General features: G+C 49.9%; 1 protein-coding gene and 1 pseudogene across 1 annotated transcript; both read left to right on the top strand.

Moving 5' to 3' along the window:
* Nucleotides 1-10,974: 10,974 nt before the first annotated feature.
* LOC144133689 (uncharacterized) lies at nucleotides 10,975-14,901 on the top strand. Its single transcript, XM_077666836.1, has 3 exons — nucleotides 10,975-11,241; nucleotides 13,429-13,654; nucleotides 14,021-14,901. The coding sequence occupies exons 1-3, from the start codon at nucleotides 10,975-10,977 to the stop codon at nucleotides 14,899-14,901; spliced, it is 1,374 nt and encodes a 457-aa protein (XP_077522962.1).
* A 165-nt stretch (nucleotides 14,902-15,066) lies between these two features.
* LOC144133688 (uncharacterized) lies at nucleotides 15,067-16,141 on the top strand (annotated as a pseudogene).
* The last annotated feature ends 1,724 nt before the right edge of the window (nucleotides 16,142-17,865 follow it).

Below are 17,865 nucleotides of genomic sequence, written 5' to 3'. Positions count from 1 at the left end.
AGGCGTGACTTCTGACGCGGTTTGCGTCTGGCACCGCGTGCAGAAAGCAATTTCACCCGACTGCGTCTCACCAAGCTTCGGCGAAATGAGGCGTGACTTCTGACGGGGTTGGCGTCTGGCACCACGCGCAGTAAGGAATTTCACCCGACCGTGTCTCACCATGCTTCTTCAAAATGAGGCGTGACTTCTGACGGGGTTGGCGTCTGGCACCACGTGCAGAAAGGAATTTCACCCGACCGTGTCTCACCATGCTTCCTCGAAATGAGGCGTGACTTCTGACGGGGTTGGCGTCTGGCACCACATGCAAAAAGGAATTTCACCCGACCGCGTTTTACCATGCTTCGTCGAAATGAGGCGTGACTGCTGACGGGGTTGGCGTCTGGAGCCGCATGAAGAAAGGAATTTCACCCGACCGTGTCTCACCATGCTTCGTCGAAATGAGGCGTGACTTCTGACGGGGTTGGCGTCTGACACCACGTGCAGAAATAAATTTCAACCAACCGTGTCTCACCATGCTTCGTCGGAATGAGGTGTGACTTCTGACGGGGTTGGCGTCTGGCACCACGTGCAAAAAGGAATTTAAACCAACCGTGTCTCACCATGCTTCGTCGAAATGAGGCGTGACTTCTGACGGGTTTGGCGTCTGGCACCACGTGCAGAAAGGAATTTCTCCCGACCGTGTCTCACCATGCTTCGTCGAAATGGGGCGTGACTTCTGACGGGGTTTTCGTCTGGCACCACGTGCAGAAAGGAATTTCACCTGACCTTCTCTCACCATGCTTCGTCGGAATAAGGCGTGACTTCTGAGGGGGTTGGCGTCATGCGCCACGCGCATAAAGGAATTTCACCCGACCGTGTCTCACCATGCTTCGTCGGAATGAGGTGTGACTTCTGACGGGGTTGGCGTCTGGCACCACGTGCAGAAAGGAATTTCACACGACCGTGTCTCACCATGCTTCGTCGAAGTGAGGCGTGACTACTGACGGAGTTGGCTTATGGCACCACGTGCAGAAAGGAATTTCACCCGACCGTGTCTCACTATGCTTCGTAGAAATGAGGAGTGACTTCTGACAGGGCTGGCGTCTGGCACCACGCGCAGAAAGGAATTTCACATAGTCAAGAGTTTGACGGAAATCCGTCTGGTCAGGCATGGTGATGCAATGAAGTGAAGTAGCAGTCACTGACCATAGTCGAAAAAAGAAAGACGTTTCGAAACCCGTACGGGTTTCTTGTTCACACTGAGCAGGACAAGAGCGGTGGCGAATTTATATCCGGAGAATGTGACGTAAAGATCGGGCGTAGATGCTTGGCATGGGGCCAGCGTTCTTGTTTAATGTTGCTTGTGTTGTTTGGATGAATAGCGATTCCAGCAAAAGGTGCGTCGTCAGGTTTCTTTCCTTAGATAAGATGGAGGCATTGCCCCAGTCAATCTGGTGGCCAGTGTCGTGTGCATGACCCGCCAGCGCATTTGTGGCATGCTTTTTGTTTTTCACATCACGTTGGCGGTCCTTTATTCGTCTTGAGAACTTTCCTGTCTCACCGATGTAGGCATGATTGCAGTTCAGGCATGGTATTTTGTAGACGACTCCTGGAAACTGCTCCTTTGGTAGTCGGTCTTTCACATTCATTAGCTGATTCCGCAGCTTGCTGACAGGCACGTGGGCCACGCGTAAGTCTTATTTTGAGAACACACGAGACAACGCTTCGCTGATACCAGGCATGTATGGAATGGCTGCTCGTGTTCGATACGTCCTACAATCAGTGGTAGCTGGATGTGCAGCTCGTTCTTATATCTTTGACATGAAGCGGCTCGGGTTACCGTTGGCTGACAGTTCTTCGTGCACTCTATTTAACTCCTTTTCTTGATCTTCTTGGCTTTTGCAGACACGTGTCGCACGTTTGGTCAGTGATGTGACGACGGAAGCTTTGTGCGCAACTGGATGATTTGAATGAAAATTTAAGTACTGGGCTGTGTGCGTAGGCATTCTGTACACAGAGAACGAAAGGCGATTGTCCCTCCGCTCGACCAGGACATCCACGAAGAAAAGGCGGTTTTCTTGCTCAAACTCGGCAGTGAACATCAAGCTTGGTTCGATACTGTTTAGTTCATGTAGAAACCGCGACGCGTCCTCTTTCCTTATTATGCAAAAACAGTCGTCGACATACCGGTAGAAGACCTTGGGTGCTGGAGTGAAAGCATTCAATACCTTGTCCTCTAGTGCTTCCATGACGAGGTTTGCTGTGGTGACCGATATGGAAGCACCCATCGCAGTGCCTTGGGTCTGTCTGTAGAACTTTGAGTTAAAGGAAAAATACGTATTGCTTAGGCAGAACCGTCGCAGTATGCTCAGCTCTGGAACGTCGAAGGGCGTACGACTTGCCAGATTGCGGTCCTTCTCCAACTCTTCCTCGCACGTGGAAACGGCTAGGTCAACCGGGACACTGGTGAAGAGTGCCGTGACGTCGAAGGAGACCATTACGTCCTCTGCGTCCAATTCCAAGTCATTCAGTTTCTGAACAAAATTTGAAGAGTTCCCGATGTACGTCCTAGTCTTTCCGAATAAAGGGCTGAACACATCGTGGAGGCACCCCGAAAGTCGATACAGTGGCGACCTTGTCAAGTCCACTATCGGGCGTAGGGGTACTCCAGGCTTGTGGATCTTCGGTAGACCGTATATAGCAGGAGCCGAACCATTTGTGCATAGGAGGCGGTAGTAAAGTTTCTTATTATCCGGGGGCACGAGCTTAAATAGGCCCGTCAGGAGTTCTTGCAATTTTATTTGCAATCTGCCCGTAGGATCGCGTGGTACAGACAAGTAGGTGCCGTCGTTCAGTAAACCGATCATCTTGTCATTGTATTCACTGCGGTTGAGCAGGACGGTAGCATTCCCTTTGTCTGCCGGTAAGATGGCAATCTCCGGGTTCCTTCTGAGGTCGCGTATGGCTCGTTTCTCAGCCACAGAGAAGAGGGGCTTATGCCGCCACTTCGAGAGAACGCCAATGGCGCGAGTGCGGGCTTCATCTCGGACGTTCATAGGTAGCAGGCTTACCGCACGCTCAACCGAACAGATTACTAAGAACGAAAACCACGCAAAGGACGATACACAGGGAAGAAGTAGACAGGACGAGCGCGGACTTGCAACTTCTTCCCTGTGTATCGTCCTTTGCGTGGTTTTCGTTCTTAGCTCATGGATTACCAACTAGCCCCCCATCGTACACTCCTTCGAACAGATTACCTTTTTCTTTTCTGGTGGGCGATCTGTATTAAAGCTCAAACCGCGGCAGAGGACAGAGGTTTCTGCTGCGCTTGGCTTGTAGGAGGAGAGGTTCACCACAACCTGTCTTTAGTTCTCTTTCCTTGGAAGCCGAAGAGCATCAATCTTCTTCTCATGCGATGCCTTGCAATGCCGTTCTCTTACTGCTGCCTTCTAGTTGGCGTGCAGTTGTACGTCCGGAAAGCGCTCTTGGACAATGTATTCGAGCTGTCTCCGCGCGAAAAACTAGTCGGTCTCGAGGCGCTTTATCTTCTGCCGGCATTCCTGAACACGTGCAAGTACCAGTTTTCTTTCGGCGTTTTGAATGATCTGGTGGCTCCAGAAGGAGTTGACGGGAGTTTTGAGACGGAGAGACTTGGGTACCAGGTTCTCCCACCTGCATGTCAGGTTGAAGTCTAGATGGGTCTTGAAGGCTGCGACTCTTGAAGTTAGTGAAACAAAGCGACGAATCTTGGTGACCAGGTCTTGTCCGTAAATGCTCCGAAAGTTCATGTTGTCAAGAGTTCGACGGAAATCCGTCTGCTCAGGCATGGCGATGCAATGAAGTGAAGTAGCAGTCACTGACCATAGTCGAAAAAAGAAAGACGTTTCGAAACTCGTACGGGTGTCTTGTTCACAGTGAGCAGGACAAGAGCGGTGGCGAATTTATATCCGGAGAATGTGACGTAAAGATCGGGCGTAGATGCCTGGCATGGGGCCAGCGTTCTTGTTTAATGTTGCTTGTGTTGTTTGGATGAATAGCGATTCCAGCAGAAGGCGCGTCGTCAGGTTTCTTTCCTTAGATAATATGGAGGCATTGCCCCAGTCAATCTGGTGGCCAGTGTCGTGTGCATGACCCGCCAGCGCATTTTTGGCATGCTTTTTGTTTTTCACATCACGTTGGTGGTCCTTTATGCGTCTTGAGAACTTTCCTGTCTCACCGATGTAGGCATGATTGCAGTTCAGGCATGGTATTTTGTAGACGACACCTGGAAACTACTCTTTTGGTAGTCGGTCTTTCACATTCATTAGCTGATTCCGCAGCTTGCTAACAGGCATGTGGGCCACGCGTAAGTCGTATTTTGAGAACACACGAGACAACGCTTCGCTGATACCAGGCATGTATGGAATGCCTGCTCGTGTTCGATACGTCCTACAATCAGTGGTAGCTGGATGTGCAGCTCCTTCTTGTATCTTTGATATGAAGCGGCTCGGATAACCGTTGGCTGACAGTTCTTCGTGCCCTCTTTTTAACTCCTTTTCTTGATCTTCTTGGCTTTTGCAGACACGTGTCGCACGTTTGGTCAGTGATGTGACGACCCGACCGTGTCTCACAATGCTTCGTCGAAATGAGGCGTGACTTCTGACGGGGTTGGCTTCTGGCACCACGTGCATATAGGAATTTCACACTACCGTGTCTCACTATGCTTCGTCGAAATGAGGAGTGACTTCTCACATTGCTGGCGTCTGGCACCACGTGCAGAAAGGAATTTCACCCGACCGTGTCTCACCATGCTTCGTCGAACTGAGGCGTGAGATCTGAGAGGGTTGGCGTCTGGCACCGCGTGCAGAAAGGAATTTCACCCGGCCGTCTCTCACCATGCTTCGTCGAAATGAGGCGTGACTTCTCCTGACAGGGTTGGTGACTGGCACCACGTGCAGAAAGGAATTTCACCCGACCGTGTCTCACCATGCTTCGTCGAAATGAGGTGTGACTTCTAACTGGGTTGGCGTTTGGCACCACGTGCAGAAAGGAATTTCACCTTACCTTCTCTCACCTTGCTTCGTCGGAATGAGGCGTGACTTCTGAGGGGGTTGGCGTCTGGCACCACGTGCAGAAAGGAATTTCACCCGACCGTGTCTCACCATGCTTCGTCAAAATGAGACGTGACTTCTGTCGGGGTTGGCGTCTGACACCACGTGCACAAAGGAATTTCACCCGACCGTGTCTCACCATGCTTCGTCGAAATGAGGCGTGAATTCTGATGGTGTTGGCGTCAGGCACCACGTGCAGAAAGGAATTTTACCCGACCTTCTCTCACCATGCTTCGTCGAAATGAGGCGTGACATCTGACGGGGTTAGCGTCTGGCCCCACGTGCAGAAAGGAATTTCACCCGACCGTGCCTCACCATGCTTCGTCAAAATGAGACGTGACTTCTGACGGGGTTGGCGTCTGACACCACGTGCACAAAGGAATTTCACCCGACCGTGTCTCACCATGCTTCGTCGAAATGAGGCGTGAATTCTGATGGTGTTGGCGTCAGGCACCACGTGCAGAAAGGAATTTTACCCGACCTTCTCTCACCATGCTTCGTCGGAATGAGGCGTGACATCTGACGGGGTTGGCGTCTGGCCCCACGTGCAGAAAGGAATTTCACCCGACCGTGCCTCACCATGCTTCGTCGAAATGAGGCGTGACTTCTGACGGGGTGGCGTCTGGCATTACGTGCGGAAAGGAATTTCAGCCGACCTTCTCTCACCATGCTTCGTCGGAATGAGGCGTGACTTCAGAGGGGGTTGGCATCTGGCACCACGTGCAGAAAGGAATTTCACACGACCGTGTCTCACCATTCTTCGTCGGAATGAGGCGTGACTTCTGACGGGGTTGGCGTCTGGCACCACGTGCAGATAGGAATTTCACCCGACCGTGTCTCACCATGCTTCGTCGAAAAGTGGCGTGACTTCTGACGGGGTTGGCCTCTGGCACCACGTGCAGAAAAGAATTTCACCCAACCGTGTCTCACCATGCTTCGTCGAAATGAGGCGTGACTTCTGACGGGGTTGGCGTCTGGCTTTGCGTGCAGAAAGGAATTTCACCCGACCGTGTCTCACCATGCTTCGACGAAATGAGGCGTGACTTCTGACGGGGTTGGCGTCTGGCGCCACGTGCAGAAAGGAATTTCACCCGACCGTGTCTCACCATGCTTCGTCGAAATGAGGCGTGACTTCTGACGGCGCGTGCGTCTGGCACGACACCGACTCTTGCACGATGTTCACCCCGGTATTGGCCTTCCAGATGCTGTTGTACTGGCTCTCTGCTGGCACGCGCCGTGGCCTGGACCCCTGCCAATCACCTACACTGCACTTCCCGGATTCTTCGGCTCCGTGGATGCCTGAACAGTCATCTGCTGTATCAACCGGACCTGACCGCCCATATTTGGCGCCGCTCGACGCCTTCGCCTGGAAACCACCGCCATCGACTACGTCATCAATCAGATGGCCAGAGGCAACAGTATTTAATCTGCTGCACAACGTCAGCTCGGCGGGGCACGACACCGACTCTTGCACGATGTTCACCCCGGTATTGGCCTTCCAGGTTAGTTATCTAGACTACGCTAAGGAGACTCGTAGTAGCGATCGTTGTCTTTTCGCGGTGTCGTGCCCCTACCTGAAATGGCGCACTGCGCTGCGTGTGTTATGTGACATACTTGCCTTTGATTTCCTATCTGAGCTAATGCTGCTGCTTTCGGGAGATGTTGAACTTAATCCTGGCCCCGGACCAACCAACCTTTCCGATGTTTTAGATGCTCTCAAGCGGCTAGAAGAACACCATGCAGCCATGCGTGCCGACCTTGATCAATTGAAAACAACCCAAATCAGCCATGAAACACAACTAACTGCACTTTCAAACCGAGTAGCAGTGCTCGAATTAGACGAGCGTAAAACAGTATCATCATCAAAACGGGTAGAGACTAGCCAGATTAGGCAGGACATCGCTGAACTAAAGGCCGCCAACATAGACGCGAAGAACAGAATGCGCCTAAACAACCTGCTCTTTTTCGGCTTAGATGATAGCGACAAAGAATCGTGGACTGAATCGGAGGAAAAAGTTATTGCGCTGTGCAAAGAAAAACTAGATTTGAATCTAGAACCAAGCGCAATAGAACGCGCCCACCGCATTGGTCAATTCTCAACGAAAAAAAAGCGACCAATAATAGTTAAAATGAATCACTACAAGGCAAAAGAAAGCGTGCTTGCATGTGGTCGTAAATTGAAAGAAACACCTTACGTTATCCGAGAAGACTTCGAATTCGCCACTCGACTCGCTCGCTCCAAATTGGTTCAATTCATTAAGCCCCGAGGGTGTAGCTTTAAGCTTCGATACGATAAACTTATCGTTGGCGAGAAATATTACACCAACGATCATGCCTCTGATACCATAACAGAAACAGATACGAACACCAAGCCCGCGGCAAAGATAAATGGAGCACAGGACAATACACAGCAGGCCTCAGAGCAAGCCAAGTGACACTCTACTGAACTGCATGAACCGATTCCGCCAAGCAATCGTCATTCACCCGCACTCATGAACATCGCTTTTACTAATATACGGAGTATTCTACCTAAACGCCATCAGGTTCACAGTTTCATTGAAGTCACAGACGCCGATATGGTCATACTCTCAGAAACTTGGCTGCACCCAGAGATAGAAGACCACGAATTGTTCCCTTCAGACTTCCATTTCACCACATACCGCAAAGATCGCACTAACCGAAAAGGGGGAGGAGTTCTAATAGCCGTTCGTAACACTCTGCAGTCCTCGATTATCCGGCATGATAATATCCTAGAAATGATCTGGGTATGCCTTCACAACGCCTCCGGAAAGCTAGTGTTCGGTGTCTGCTATAGACCCCCAGACAGTCACGTAGCATTCCCCGATTCCCTACGCCATGAATTAACAATTATGAGGAATGAGTATCCCAAAGCACCCATATTTCTGTTTGGTGATTTCAATTACCCATAAATTAACTGGTCATTGCTCTCGACACTAAGTTCGACACCTGCAAACGAACAGAAACTTTTTCTAGAACTAACCCTTGACTTTAACTTTCAGCAAGTGATAACAAGTCCAACGAGAGGAGACAACATCCTAGACCTTTTGCTCACAAGTCACCCAGACGACGTAAAATCCATTACGGTCCTTCCTGGATTAAGCGACCACAACCTTGTTCACATCTCTATGACGCTACCTTTAAAGAAGAAATCACCAACCAGCAAACTGATAAAAGACTACAAAAGGGCTGATTTTGATGCTACGAACAATGATCTTGAAAAATTTTTCGACAACTTTCGTTGCACTTATCTAAAACGCACACCTAACTCGAACTGGAATTTGTACAAAGACACCCTACTACATTTGGAAAGTAAGCACGTTCCAACACTACTTATTAAATCAGATACCAAGAATCAATGGTTTAACAAACGCCTCAAGTCTCTCCTTGGCAAAAAGAAGCGCCTGTATCGAACAGCAAAACTTCAAAATAGTCACTTAGCATGGGAAAAATATCGCTTGTGCGCCCAACAGTATACCACAGAACTGACAAGTGCTAAAGATAAGTTTTACTCTAAAGATTTACTATCAATCCTTCACTCTAACCCCAACAAATTCTGGCGCATGCTATCTAATAAACCACAAGATCGCCATGTACAACTCCTAGATGCTGATGGAGAACCAATCAAAAGCGATGACTGTGCGACCGCGCTCAACAATTACTTTACGTCAGTTTTTTCCGCTGCTAACGTTACTGCTAATGAACACATTCCAGAAATCCCACTCTCAGAAATGCCTAAAATCGAAATCAACCCTGATGGTGTATCAAAGCTTATTGCCCCACTGAAAATATCTACATCTGCCGGCTGCGATCAAATTAACAGTAAGCTACTAAAAAATACCATTTCATTGTCTAGCCAGGTACTGCATCTAATTTTTACGCAATCCTTAGATACCGGGGTTGTCCCTGACGATTGGAAAAAAGCTCAAATTACACCCATATTTAAAGCGGATGACCGCTCGTGCCCTAACAACTATCGTCCCATTTCCCTCACTAGTATACCGTCTAAACTACTTGAGCACATTATTTTTTTCCAATCTTATGACCCACCTAGAATCAATGAACTTTTTCTATCCGAATCAACACGGCTTCCGGAAGCAGCTGTCATGTGAGACCCAGCTCGCCGAATTCACCCACGACATTCCACAATACTTAGATAACCTTGTCCAGATCGACGCTATCTTTCTCGACTTTTCAAAAGTATTTGATCGTGTTTCCCATAATCTTCTTCTTTTTAAGTTGTCATCGCTCGGCATTCCACAAACTTTGCTCTCCTGGCTAGAGCAGTTCCTTAAAGGACGTAAGCAGTTCACCTGTGTTAATAACTGTCACTCAGCTTTTTCCGACGTAACATCCGGCGTACCTCAAGGTGCAGGCTTATCACCTCTTTTATTCCTCATCTACATCAATGACCTACCGATCAATATAAAATCAACGCTACGTTTATTCGCAGATGACTGCGTAATTTACAGCCCCATCCACGGCGCTAGCGCCATTGCCGCTCTTCAACAGGATCTAACCACTATCTCAGCGTGGTGTGACAAATGGCACATGCCTCTTAATCTAAATAAATGCCAATCCATATCATTCTCCCGCAAAAACACAGTTATTGATAGCACTTACAACATAAAATCGGTCGCCGTCACGAGAACATCATCTTATAAATCCCTAGGAGTACACATCACATCATCGCTGTCATGGACAACACACATTCAGACCATCTGTTCCAAAGCATCACGCACACTTGGTTTTCTCCGGCGCAATCTAAAATCTGCATCACCTGAAGTAAAAAAGTTGGCATACATAACATTCGTACGTCCTAAACTGGAGTACGCGTCATCTGTCTGGCATCCATCACAATCGTATCTCATCTCAGACCTCGAAGCCATTCAAAATCGCGCCGCCCGTTTTATTACATCGCAGTACTCAAGAAATACCAGCGTAACATTACTAAAACGATCCCTCGGCCTTCAAACACTAGCAACTCGCCGTGTTATTTCCCGTCTATGCCTCTTTCACTCTTTCTTTTATCGCTCACCAAGACATTTGTTGCTGCAGCCACCCCCACGTACGTCATCCCGCCTAAACCACAGTAACCCAATCGCACGCATTAAAACCCGCACCTCCGCAATGAGCAGTTCATTTTTTCCCGACGCCATAGTGCTCTGGAATGGCCTTCCCGACAACGTAATAACATGCTCCGATCGCCGCCTTTTCCGCGAGAAACTGGCTAATCACTTCTCATAAACATATTCATACTGCGACACCGAAGTGCCAACTGTTCCTTGTTTTCTTTTTGTATGTTTATTCCTTGCTTTTAGTTTGTATATTATTGTACACTTTTTTGGTACCCCGTGTATTTTTCCCCCTTTCTTTCTTTTGTGTTCTCTGCTACTACCCTCCAACCTGTATGTACGCCCCCCTTATGTAATGCCTTCGGGCCTTTAAGGGACAAATAAATGAAATGAAATGAAACGTGCAGAAAGGAATTTCTCCCGACCGTGTCTCACCATGCTTCGTCGAAATGAGGCGTGACTTCTGACGCGGTTGGCGTCTGGCACCGCGTGCAGAAAGGAATTTCACACGACCGTGTCTCACCATGCTTCTTCGAAATGAGACGTGACTTCTGACGGGGTTGGCGTCTGGCACCACGTGCAGAAAGGAATTTCACCCGACCGTGTTGTATCGGTCTTGCGTGATAACACGATAACAATGTGCCTGACATGCGCATTGCGTAAACTGCGCTATCACGAAGGCTGTATATATTAATGCCCTGCAATAAACTGGTTTCTTCTTGTTCTGGCCTTCATGCTGTCGAGTGCCGTCATTGCGAACTGATACATCGTGTCAGAAGTGGCCAGTTGGGCAGGGCGTAGCTCGGAGCGCCATGGACCTGCTGAAGCCCCCGGAACCTTTGCAGCTCTCCGGTAACCTGTCGCAGAATTGGAAGCGGTTTAAGCAAAAACTGGAACTCTTCATCAAGGCGACCACGCCAAAGGACGAACCAAGAAGCGGAGCAGCGAAAGCTGCACTCCTGTTGAGCGTTGCCGGAGACGAAGCACTTGACGTCTTCAACACGGTTACGTTTGGTGAGCAGGAAGACAAGGAAGATTACGACACCCTGGTCCGCAAGTTTGAAGCATACTGTGCCGAGGTAAGCAATGAAGTGCATGAGCGGTATGTTTTTCGCTCGAGAAAACAAGAAGACGGAGAGCCGTTCGAAAGACTTATTAGAGACCTCAAGAAGCAAGCAGCGCAATGCAACTTCGAAGGATTGCACGATTCAATGATCAGGGATCAGATCATCTTTGGGACGAATAATTCCAAACTGCGTGAAAAAATGCTGCGGGAAAAGGGCTTAACGTTGTTAAAGGCTGAAGAAATGTGCAGGGTAGCGGAATCAGTGGCACAAAGAAATCAGGTCTGGGCCAGGCCCGGTGACAGCATTGACTCCGTCTCTCGCAGTAGGGCATCGTGCCACCGCTGCGTAGACCGGCAAGAGACCAGTGCAGTAAACAGTAGTTCGTACCGGTGCAAGAAATGCAACCGACGGCACGAGCCGAGGCAGTGTCCTGCTTACGGAAAAAGATGCAACACTTGTCGAAAGCTGCATCACTTTGCGATTTGTTGTCCGGCCAGGGCGGTCGTCAACGAAGTCGGCGCACAGTTCAATGATTAGTTTGATGTTCTTGACGTCTGCATCGACAGCTGCATTACTGGTGATTGGACTGTCGAAGCCAAAGTTGGGGGTCGTAAAGCATTATTCAAGGTGGATACCGGAGCACAAGCAAGCCTCTTACCATTTTCGATATACCGCAAGTTGAAAACGGCCGAACTGAATCCTACGAGCTCTGTGCTGCGAGCATACAATGGAGGCATCATCAGCAATCTCGGAACAACAGTCCAAAAAATAACCGTTGGAGATGCTGCAACTACAGTTAAATTCTACGTGGTGAAAAATGGACGTCGTGCAATACTGGGGCTTCACGCATGCGAAGCTCTAAGCCTTGTGCAGCGCACAGTGGACACTGTCAGCACTTCTGCTGAGTACGAAGCGATCAAGCACTTCAGGCACGTCTTTGAGGGTTTAGGATGCCTAAAGCAACCATGCAGCATGGTACTACAGCCAGATGCTACGCCAGTCGTCCAGCCAGCGCGGCGGGTGCCCCTGTCTGCGCCAACCGCTTCGCGACGAGCTTCAAAGAATGGAGAGAGCTGGTATCATCACAAAAGAAGATGGACCTACCGACTGGGTAAGCCCTTTGGTTTTGGTCAAAAAGAAAGACGGCAGTCTTAGGGTGTGCATGGACCCGAGACGGATCAATGAGCATATAAAGAGGCAACTCTACCAGCTTCCCAGGCGAGAAGATATTGAAGCAGAATTGACCGGCGCTTGCTACTTTAGTTGCCTAAATGCAAACTCTGTATTTCACCAGATACCCCTCGACGACGCAACATCAAAAATTTGCACTTTTGCCACTCCTTTCAGTCGATACCCTCACTTGCGCCTGCCGTTTGGCATTTCATCGGCACCGGAAGTTTTTCACAAAATGCTGAGTCAGATGTTGGACGGGCTGCCAGGAGTTCACGTGTATATCGATGACATTTTGGTGTGGGGCACTACACGTCAAGAGCATGATGAACGGCTAGTAGCAGTTCTGAAAGCTGCCGAAACAGCAGGATTGACACTAAACGCCGAAAAATGCAAGTTCGGTTTAACAGAGGTGCATTTTCTGGGTGACGTTATCGGACAAAATGGAATTTCCCCGAACCCGAAGCTTGTGCGCAATCTGTTGGAAATGCCAACACCAAAAAGCAAAACCGATCTACAGCGCATGTTAGGAGTGATAAACTACTTCGGAAAATACGCGCCAGTGTTGTCAGAACGAACAGCGATGCTGCGAGCGCTTATCAAACCGCAAGTCGAGTTCGAGTGGACCGAAAACCACGCGAAGGAATGGAAATGCATCACGCAGGCACTTGCGACATCACCCTTGCTAGCAATATTTGACCCCAAAAAGAAAACAAAAATAACTTGCGATGCGTCCAAGGACGGCGTCGGTGCGGCGCTTTTATAGTGTCACGGTGGTCACTGGCGACCGGTGGCATATGCTTCACGAGTCTTAACACCACCGGAGCAGCGTTACGCGCAAATTGAAAAGGAGACGCTGGGCATTCTGTTCGGTTGCCAGAAGTTTCATCACTTTGCGTATGGACAGACGCTCATTATCGAGACCGACCACAAGCCACTTCTGTCAATCGCTGCTAAAGGAATTTGCGACATGCCCCCACGATTGCAGAGATTTTTTTAAGACTTCTCAGATATGACTATGTTCTACAGGACGTTCCAGGGAAGCACCTGGTCTTGGCAGACATGCTCTCACGATCGACTACACCCGGAGGTGTCGACAATGCTGGTGCCACAGAAGACGTCGAAGTTCACGCACTACAGCTCCTGAACGGCATGGTCACGGTAACAACGCTGCAAAAACTGGCAAAGGAAACTGCTCGTGACTGCTACTTGCAGACTGTCGTCAGCAACTTATCAGCAGGAAAACCAATTCAAGGTGAGCTGAAGCCGTTTTCATCTGAACTGTCCGTAATCAACGGAATTCTGTTCAAAGGAACAAAAGCTGTCATACCGAGAAGCATGAGACAAGAAATGCTAACAAGAATTCATGCCGGCCACCTTGGCTTAAACAAATGCAAAGAAAGAGCAAGACTTTTCGTTTTTTGGCCAGGCTTGAACAACGACATCGCAGTGCTTCTCCAAAACTGTTCTACATGCAGAAAGTTCGCGTACTAGCAAGCCAAAGAACCGCTGACAATGCGCCCGGTGCCGCAGTGTGCGTGGTACAGGGTCGGAGCGGACATCTTTTGTTTTGGAGAAAATTCTTACGTTGTCGTATATGATGCTCTTTCCAACTTCCCAGATGTCGAGAGGCTTCCAGACACAAGTGCAAGAAGTGTTGTTGCGGCTCTCAGTGCTATTTTTGCTCGATACGGCATTCCTATCGAACTGTGCACTGATAATGGACCACAGTTTTCAAGCCAAGAGTTCGCAGCCTTCGCTAAAGAGTATGATTTTGCGCACGTCACGTCTAGCCCACACTACCCGCAGTCTAACGGCCTTGCCGAAAAAGGTGTGCAAATTGTCAAGCGGATAATGAAGAAAACTCAAGACGCACGACACGACTTCTGGCTAGGCCTTCTGGCCTACCGATCAACGCCACTGATTGATGGTCAATCCCCTGGCGAGCTTCTTCAAGGCAGGCGCCTTCGATCTAATCTCCCCGATTTTGGCGGTATCAAGACTATCGAAGTCAAGAAGCACCGCCAGACGCCCAAAGGACAGCCGTTGCCTCAACTAGGTAAAGGTGACGTCGTCAGGCTGCGAGACACAACTTGGTCACAGAAAGGAAAGGTGGTTGGGGAAGCTGTCCCGAGGTCCTACCACGTTGTAACTGAAAGTCGTCGTGTTCTTCGGCGCAACAGGCGACACCTTCTTCATTCCAGCGAGCAGTATGCTGAAACAAGTGACGATAACACCGACGACGACTGCGCAGACGAAGCTGACTCAAATGCAAGGAACAGTCCAGGGAGTGTGACACCGCAGCCTTCTGGCACTACAAGTGCAGCACCCCAGCAGCCTCCGGGGCTCTGTGACCAACATCTAGCCCACGGTGCAACGCCTTCGGCTTCGATTACCCATCCAGAGCAACCCACAAGTGTCATCAGTCTGAGGAGGTCGACTCGTACCGTGAAGTCTCCCCAACGTCTTCGTTATGACGCTGCTTTCAATCAGTTATCATGAACTTGAACCACAGTCTTGTGCTAACCTTGGAAGGATGTATCGGTCTTGCGTGATAACACGATAACAATGTGCCTGACATGCGCATTGCGTAAACCGCGCTATCACGAAGGCTGTATATATCAATGCCCTGCAATAAACTGGTTTCTTCTTGTTCTGGCCTTCATGCTGTCGAGTGCCGTCATTGCGAACTGATACATGGTGTCAGAAGTGGCCAGTTGGGCAGGGCGTAGCTCGGAGCGCCATGGACCTGCTGAAGCCCCCGGAACCTTTGCAGCTCTCCGGTAACCTGTCGCAGAATTGGAAGCGGTTTAAGCAAAAACTGGAACTCTTCATCAAGGCGACCACGCCAAAGGACGACCCAAGAAGCGGAGCAGCGAAAGCTGCACTCCTGTTGAGCGTTGCCGGAGACGAAGCACTTGACGTCTTCAACACGGTTACGTTTGGTGAGCAGGAAGACAAGGAAGATTAAGACACCCTGGTCCGCAAGTTTGAAGCATACTGTGCCGAGGTAAGCAATGAAGTGCATGAGCGGTATGTTTTTCGCTCGAGAAAACAAGAAGACGGAGAGCCGTTCGAAAGATTTATTAGAGACCTCAAGAAGCAAGCAGCGCAATGCAACTTCGGAGGACTGCACGATTCAATGATCAGGGATCAGATCGTCTTTGGGACGAATAATTCCAAACTGCGTGAAAAAATGCTGCGGGAAAAGGGCTTAACGTTGTTAAAGGCTGAAGAAATGTGCAGGGTAGCGGAATCAGTGGCACAAAGAAATCAGGTCTGGGCCAGGCCCGGTGACAGCATTGACTCCGTCTCTCGCAGTAGGGCATCGTGCCACCGCTGCGTAGACCGGCAAGAGACCAGTGCAGTAAACGGTAGTTCGTACCGGTGCAAGAAATGCAACCGACGGCACGAGCCGAGGCAGTGTCCTGCTTACGGAAAAAGATGCAACACTTGTCGAAAGCTGCATCACTTTGCGATTTGTTGTCCGGCCAGGGCGGTCGTCAACGAAGTCGGCGCACAGTTCAATGATTACTTTGATGTTCTTGACGTCTGCATCGACAGCTGCATTACTGGTGATTGGACTGTCGAAGCCAAAGTTGGGGGTCGTAAAGCATTATTCAAGGTGGATACCGGAGCACAAGCAAGCCTCTTACCATTTTCGATATACCGCAAGTTGAAAACTGCCGAACTGAATCCTACGAGCTCTGTGTGGTTGGCGTCTGGCACCACGTGCAGATAGGAATTTCACCCGACCGTGTCTCACCATGCTTCGTCGAATTGAGGCGTGACTTCTGACGGGGTTGGCGTCTGGCTCCACGTGCAGAAAGCAATTTCACCCGACCTTGTCTCACCATACTTCGTCGAAATAAGGCGTGACTTCTGACGGGGTTGGCGTCTGGCACTGCGTGCAGAAAGGAATTTTACCCGACCGTGTCTCACCATGCTTCGTCGAAATGAGGCGTGACTTCTGACGGGGTTGGCGTCTGGCGCCACGTGCAGAAAAGAATTTCACCCGACCGTGTCTCACCATGCTTCGTCGAAATGAGGCGTGACTTCTGATGGGGTTGGCGTCTGGCACCACGTGCGAAAAGGAATTTAAACCAACCGTGTCTCACCATGCTTCGTCGAAATGAGGCGTGACTTTTGACGGCGTTGGCGTCTGGCACCACGTGCAGAAAGGAATTTCTCCCGACCGTGTCTCACCATGCTTCGTCGAAATGAGGCGTGACGTCTGACGCGGTTGGCGTCTGGCACCGCGTGCAGAAAGCAATTTCACCCGACCGCGTCTCACCAAGCTTCGGCGAAATGAGGCGTGACTTCTGACGGGGTTGGCGTCTGGCACCACGCGCAGAAAGGAAATTCACCCGACCGTGTCTCACCATGCTTCTTCGAATTGAGGCGTGACTTCTGACGGGGTTGGCGTCTGGCACCACGTGCAGAAAGGAATTTCACCCGACCGTGTCTCACCATGCTTCTTCGAAATGAGGCTTGACTTCTGACGGGGTTGGCGTCTGGCACCACGTGCAGAAAGGAATTTTACCCGACCTTCTCTCACCATGCTTCGTCGAAATGAGGCGTGACTTCTGACGGGGTTGGCGTCTGGCACCACGTGCAGAAAGGAATTTTACCCGACCTTCTCTCACCATGCTTCGTCGGAGTGAGGCGTCACTTCTGACGGGGTAGGCGTCTAGCGCCACGTGCAGAAAGGAATTTCACCCGACTGTGTCTCACCATGCTTCGTCGAAATGAGGCGTGACTTCTGATGGGGTTGGCGTCTTGCACCACGTGAAAAAGGAATTTAAACCAACCGTGTCTCACCATGCTTCGTCGAAATGAGGCGTGACTTCTGACGGGTTTGGCGTCTGGCACCACGTGCAGAAAGGAATTTCTCCCGACCGTGTCTCACCATGCTTCGTCGAAATGGGGCGTGACTTCTGACGGCGTTTTCGTCTGGCACCACATGCAGAAAGGAATTTCACATAGTCAAGAGTTCGACGGAAATTCGTCTGGTCAGGCATAGTGATGCAATGAAGTGAAGTAGCAGTCACTTACCATAGTCGAAAAAAGAAAGACGTTTCGAAACCCGTACGGGTTTCTTGTTCACACTGAGCAGGACAAGAGCGGTGGCGAATTTATATCCGGAGAATGTGACGTAAAGATCGGGCGTAGATGCTTGGCACGGGGCCAGCGTTCTTGTTTAATGTTGCTTGTGTTGTTTGGATGAATAGCGATTCCAGCAGAAGGCGCGTCGTCAGGTTTCTTTCCTTAGATGAGATGGAGGCATTGCCCCAGTCAATCTGGTGGCCAGTGCCGTGTGCATGACCCGCCAGCGCATTTGTGGCATGCTTTTTGTTTTTCACATCACGTTGGCGGTCCTTTATTCGTCTTGAGCACTTTCCTGTCTCACCGATGTAGGCATGATTGCAGTTCAGGCATGGTATTTTTAGACGACTCCTGGAAACT

The sequence above is a fragment of the Amblyomma americanum genome, chromosome 5 (genome assembly GCF_052857255.1).
Source record: "Amblyomma americanum isolate KBUSLIRL-KWMA chromosome 5, ASM5285725v1, whole genome shotgun sequence".
Classification (NCBI taxonomy): Eukaryota; Metazoa; Arthropoda; class Arachnida; order Ixodida; family Ixodidae; genus Amblyomma; species Amblyomma americanum.
Note: the sequence above shows the minus strand (reverse complement) of the source record. Positions and strands in the feature narration are given on the sequence as shown.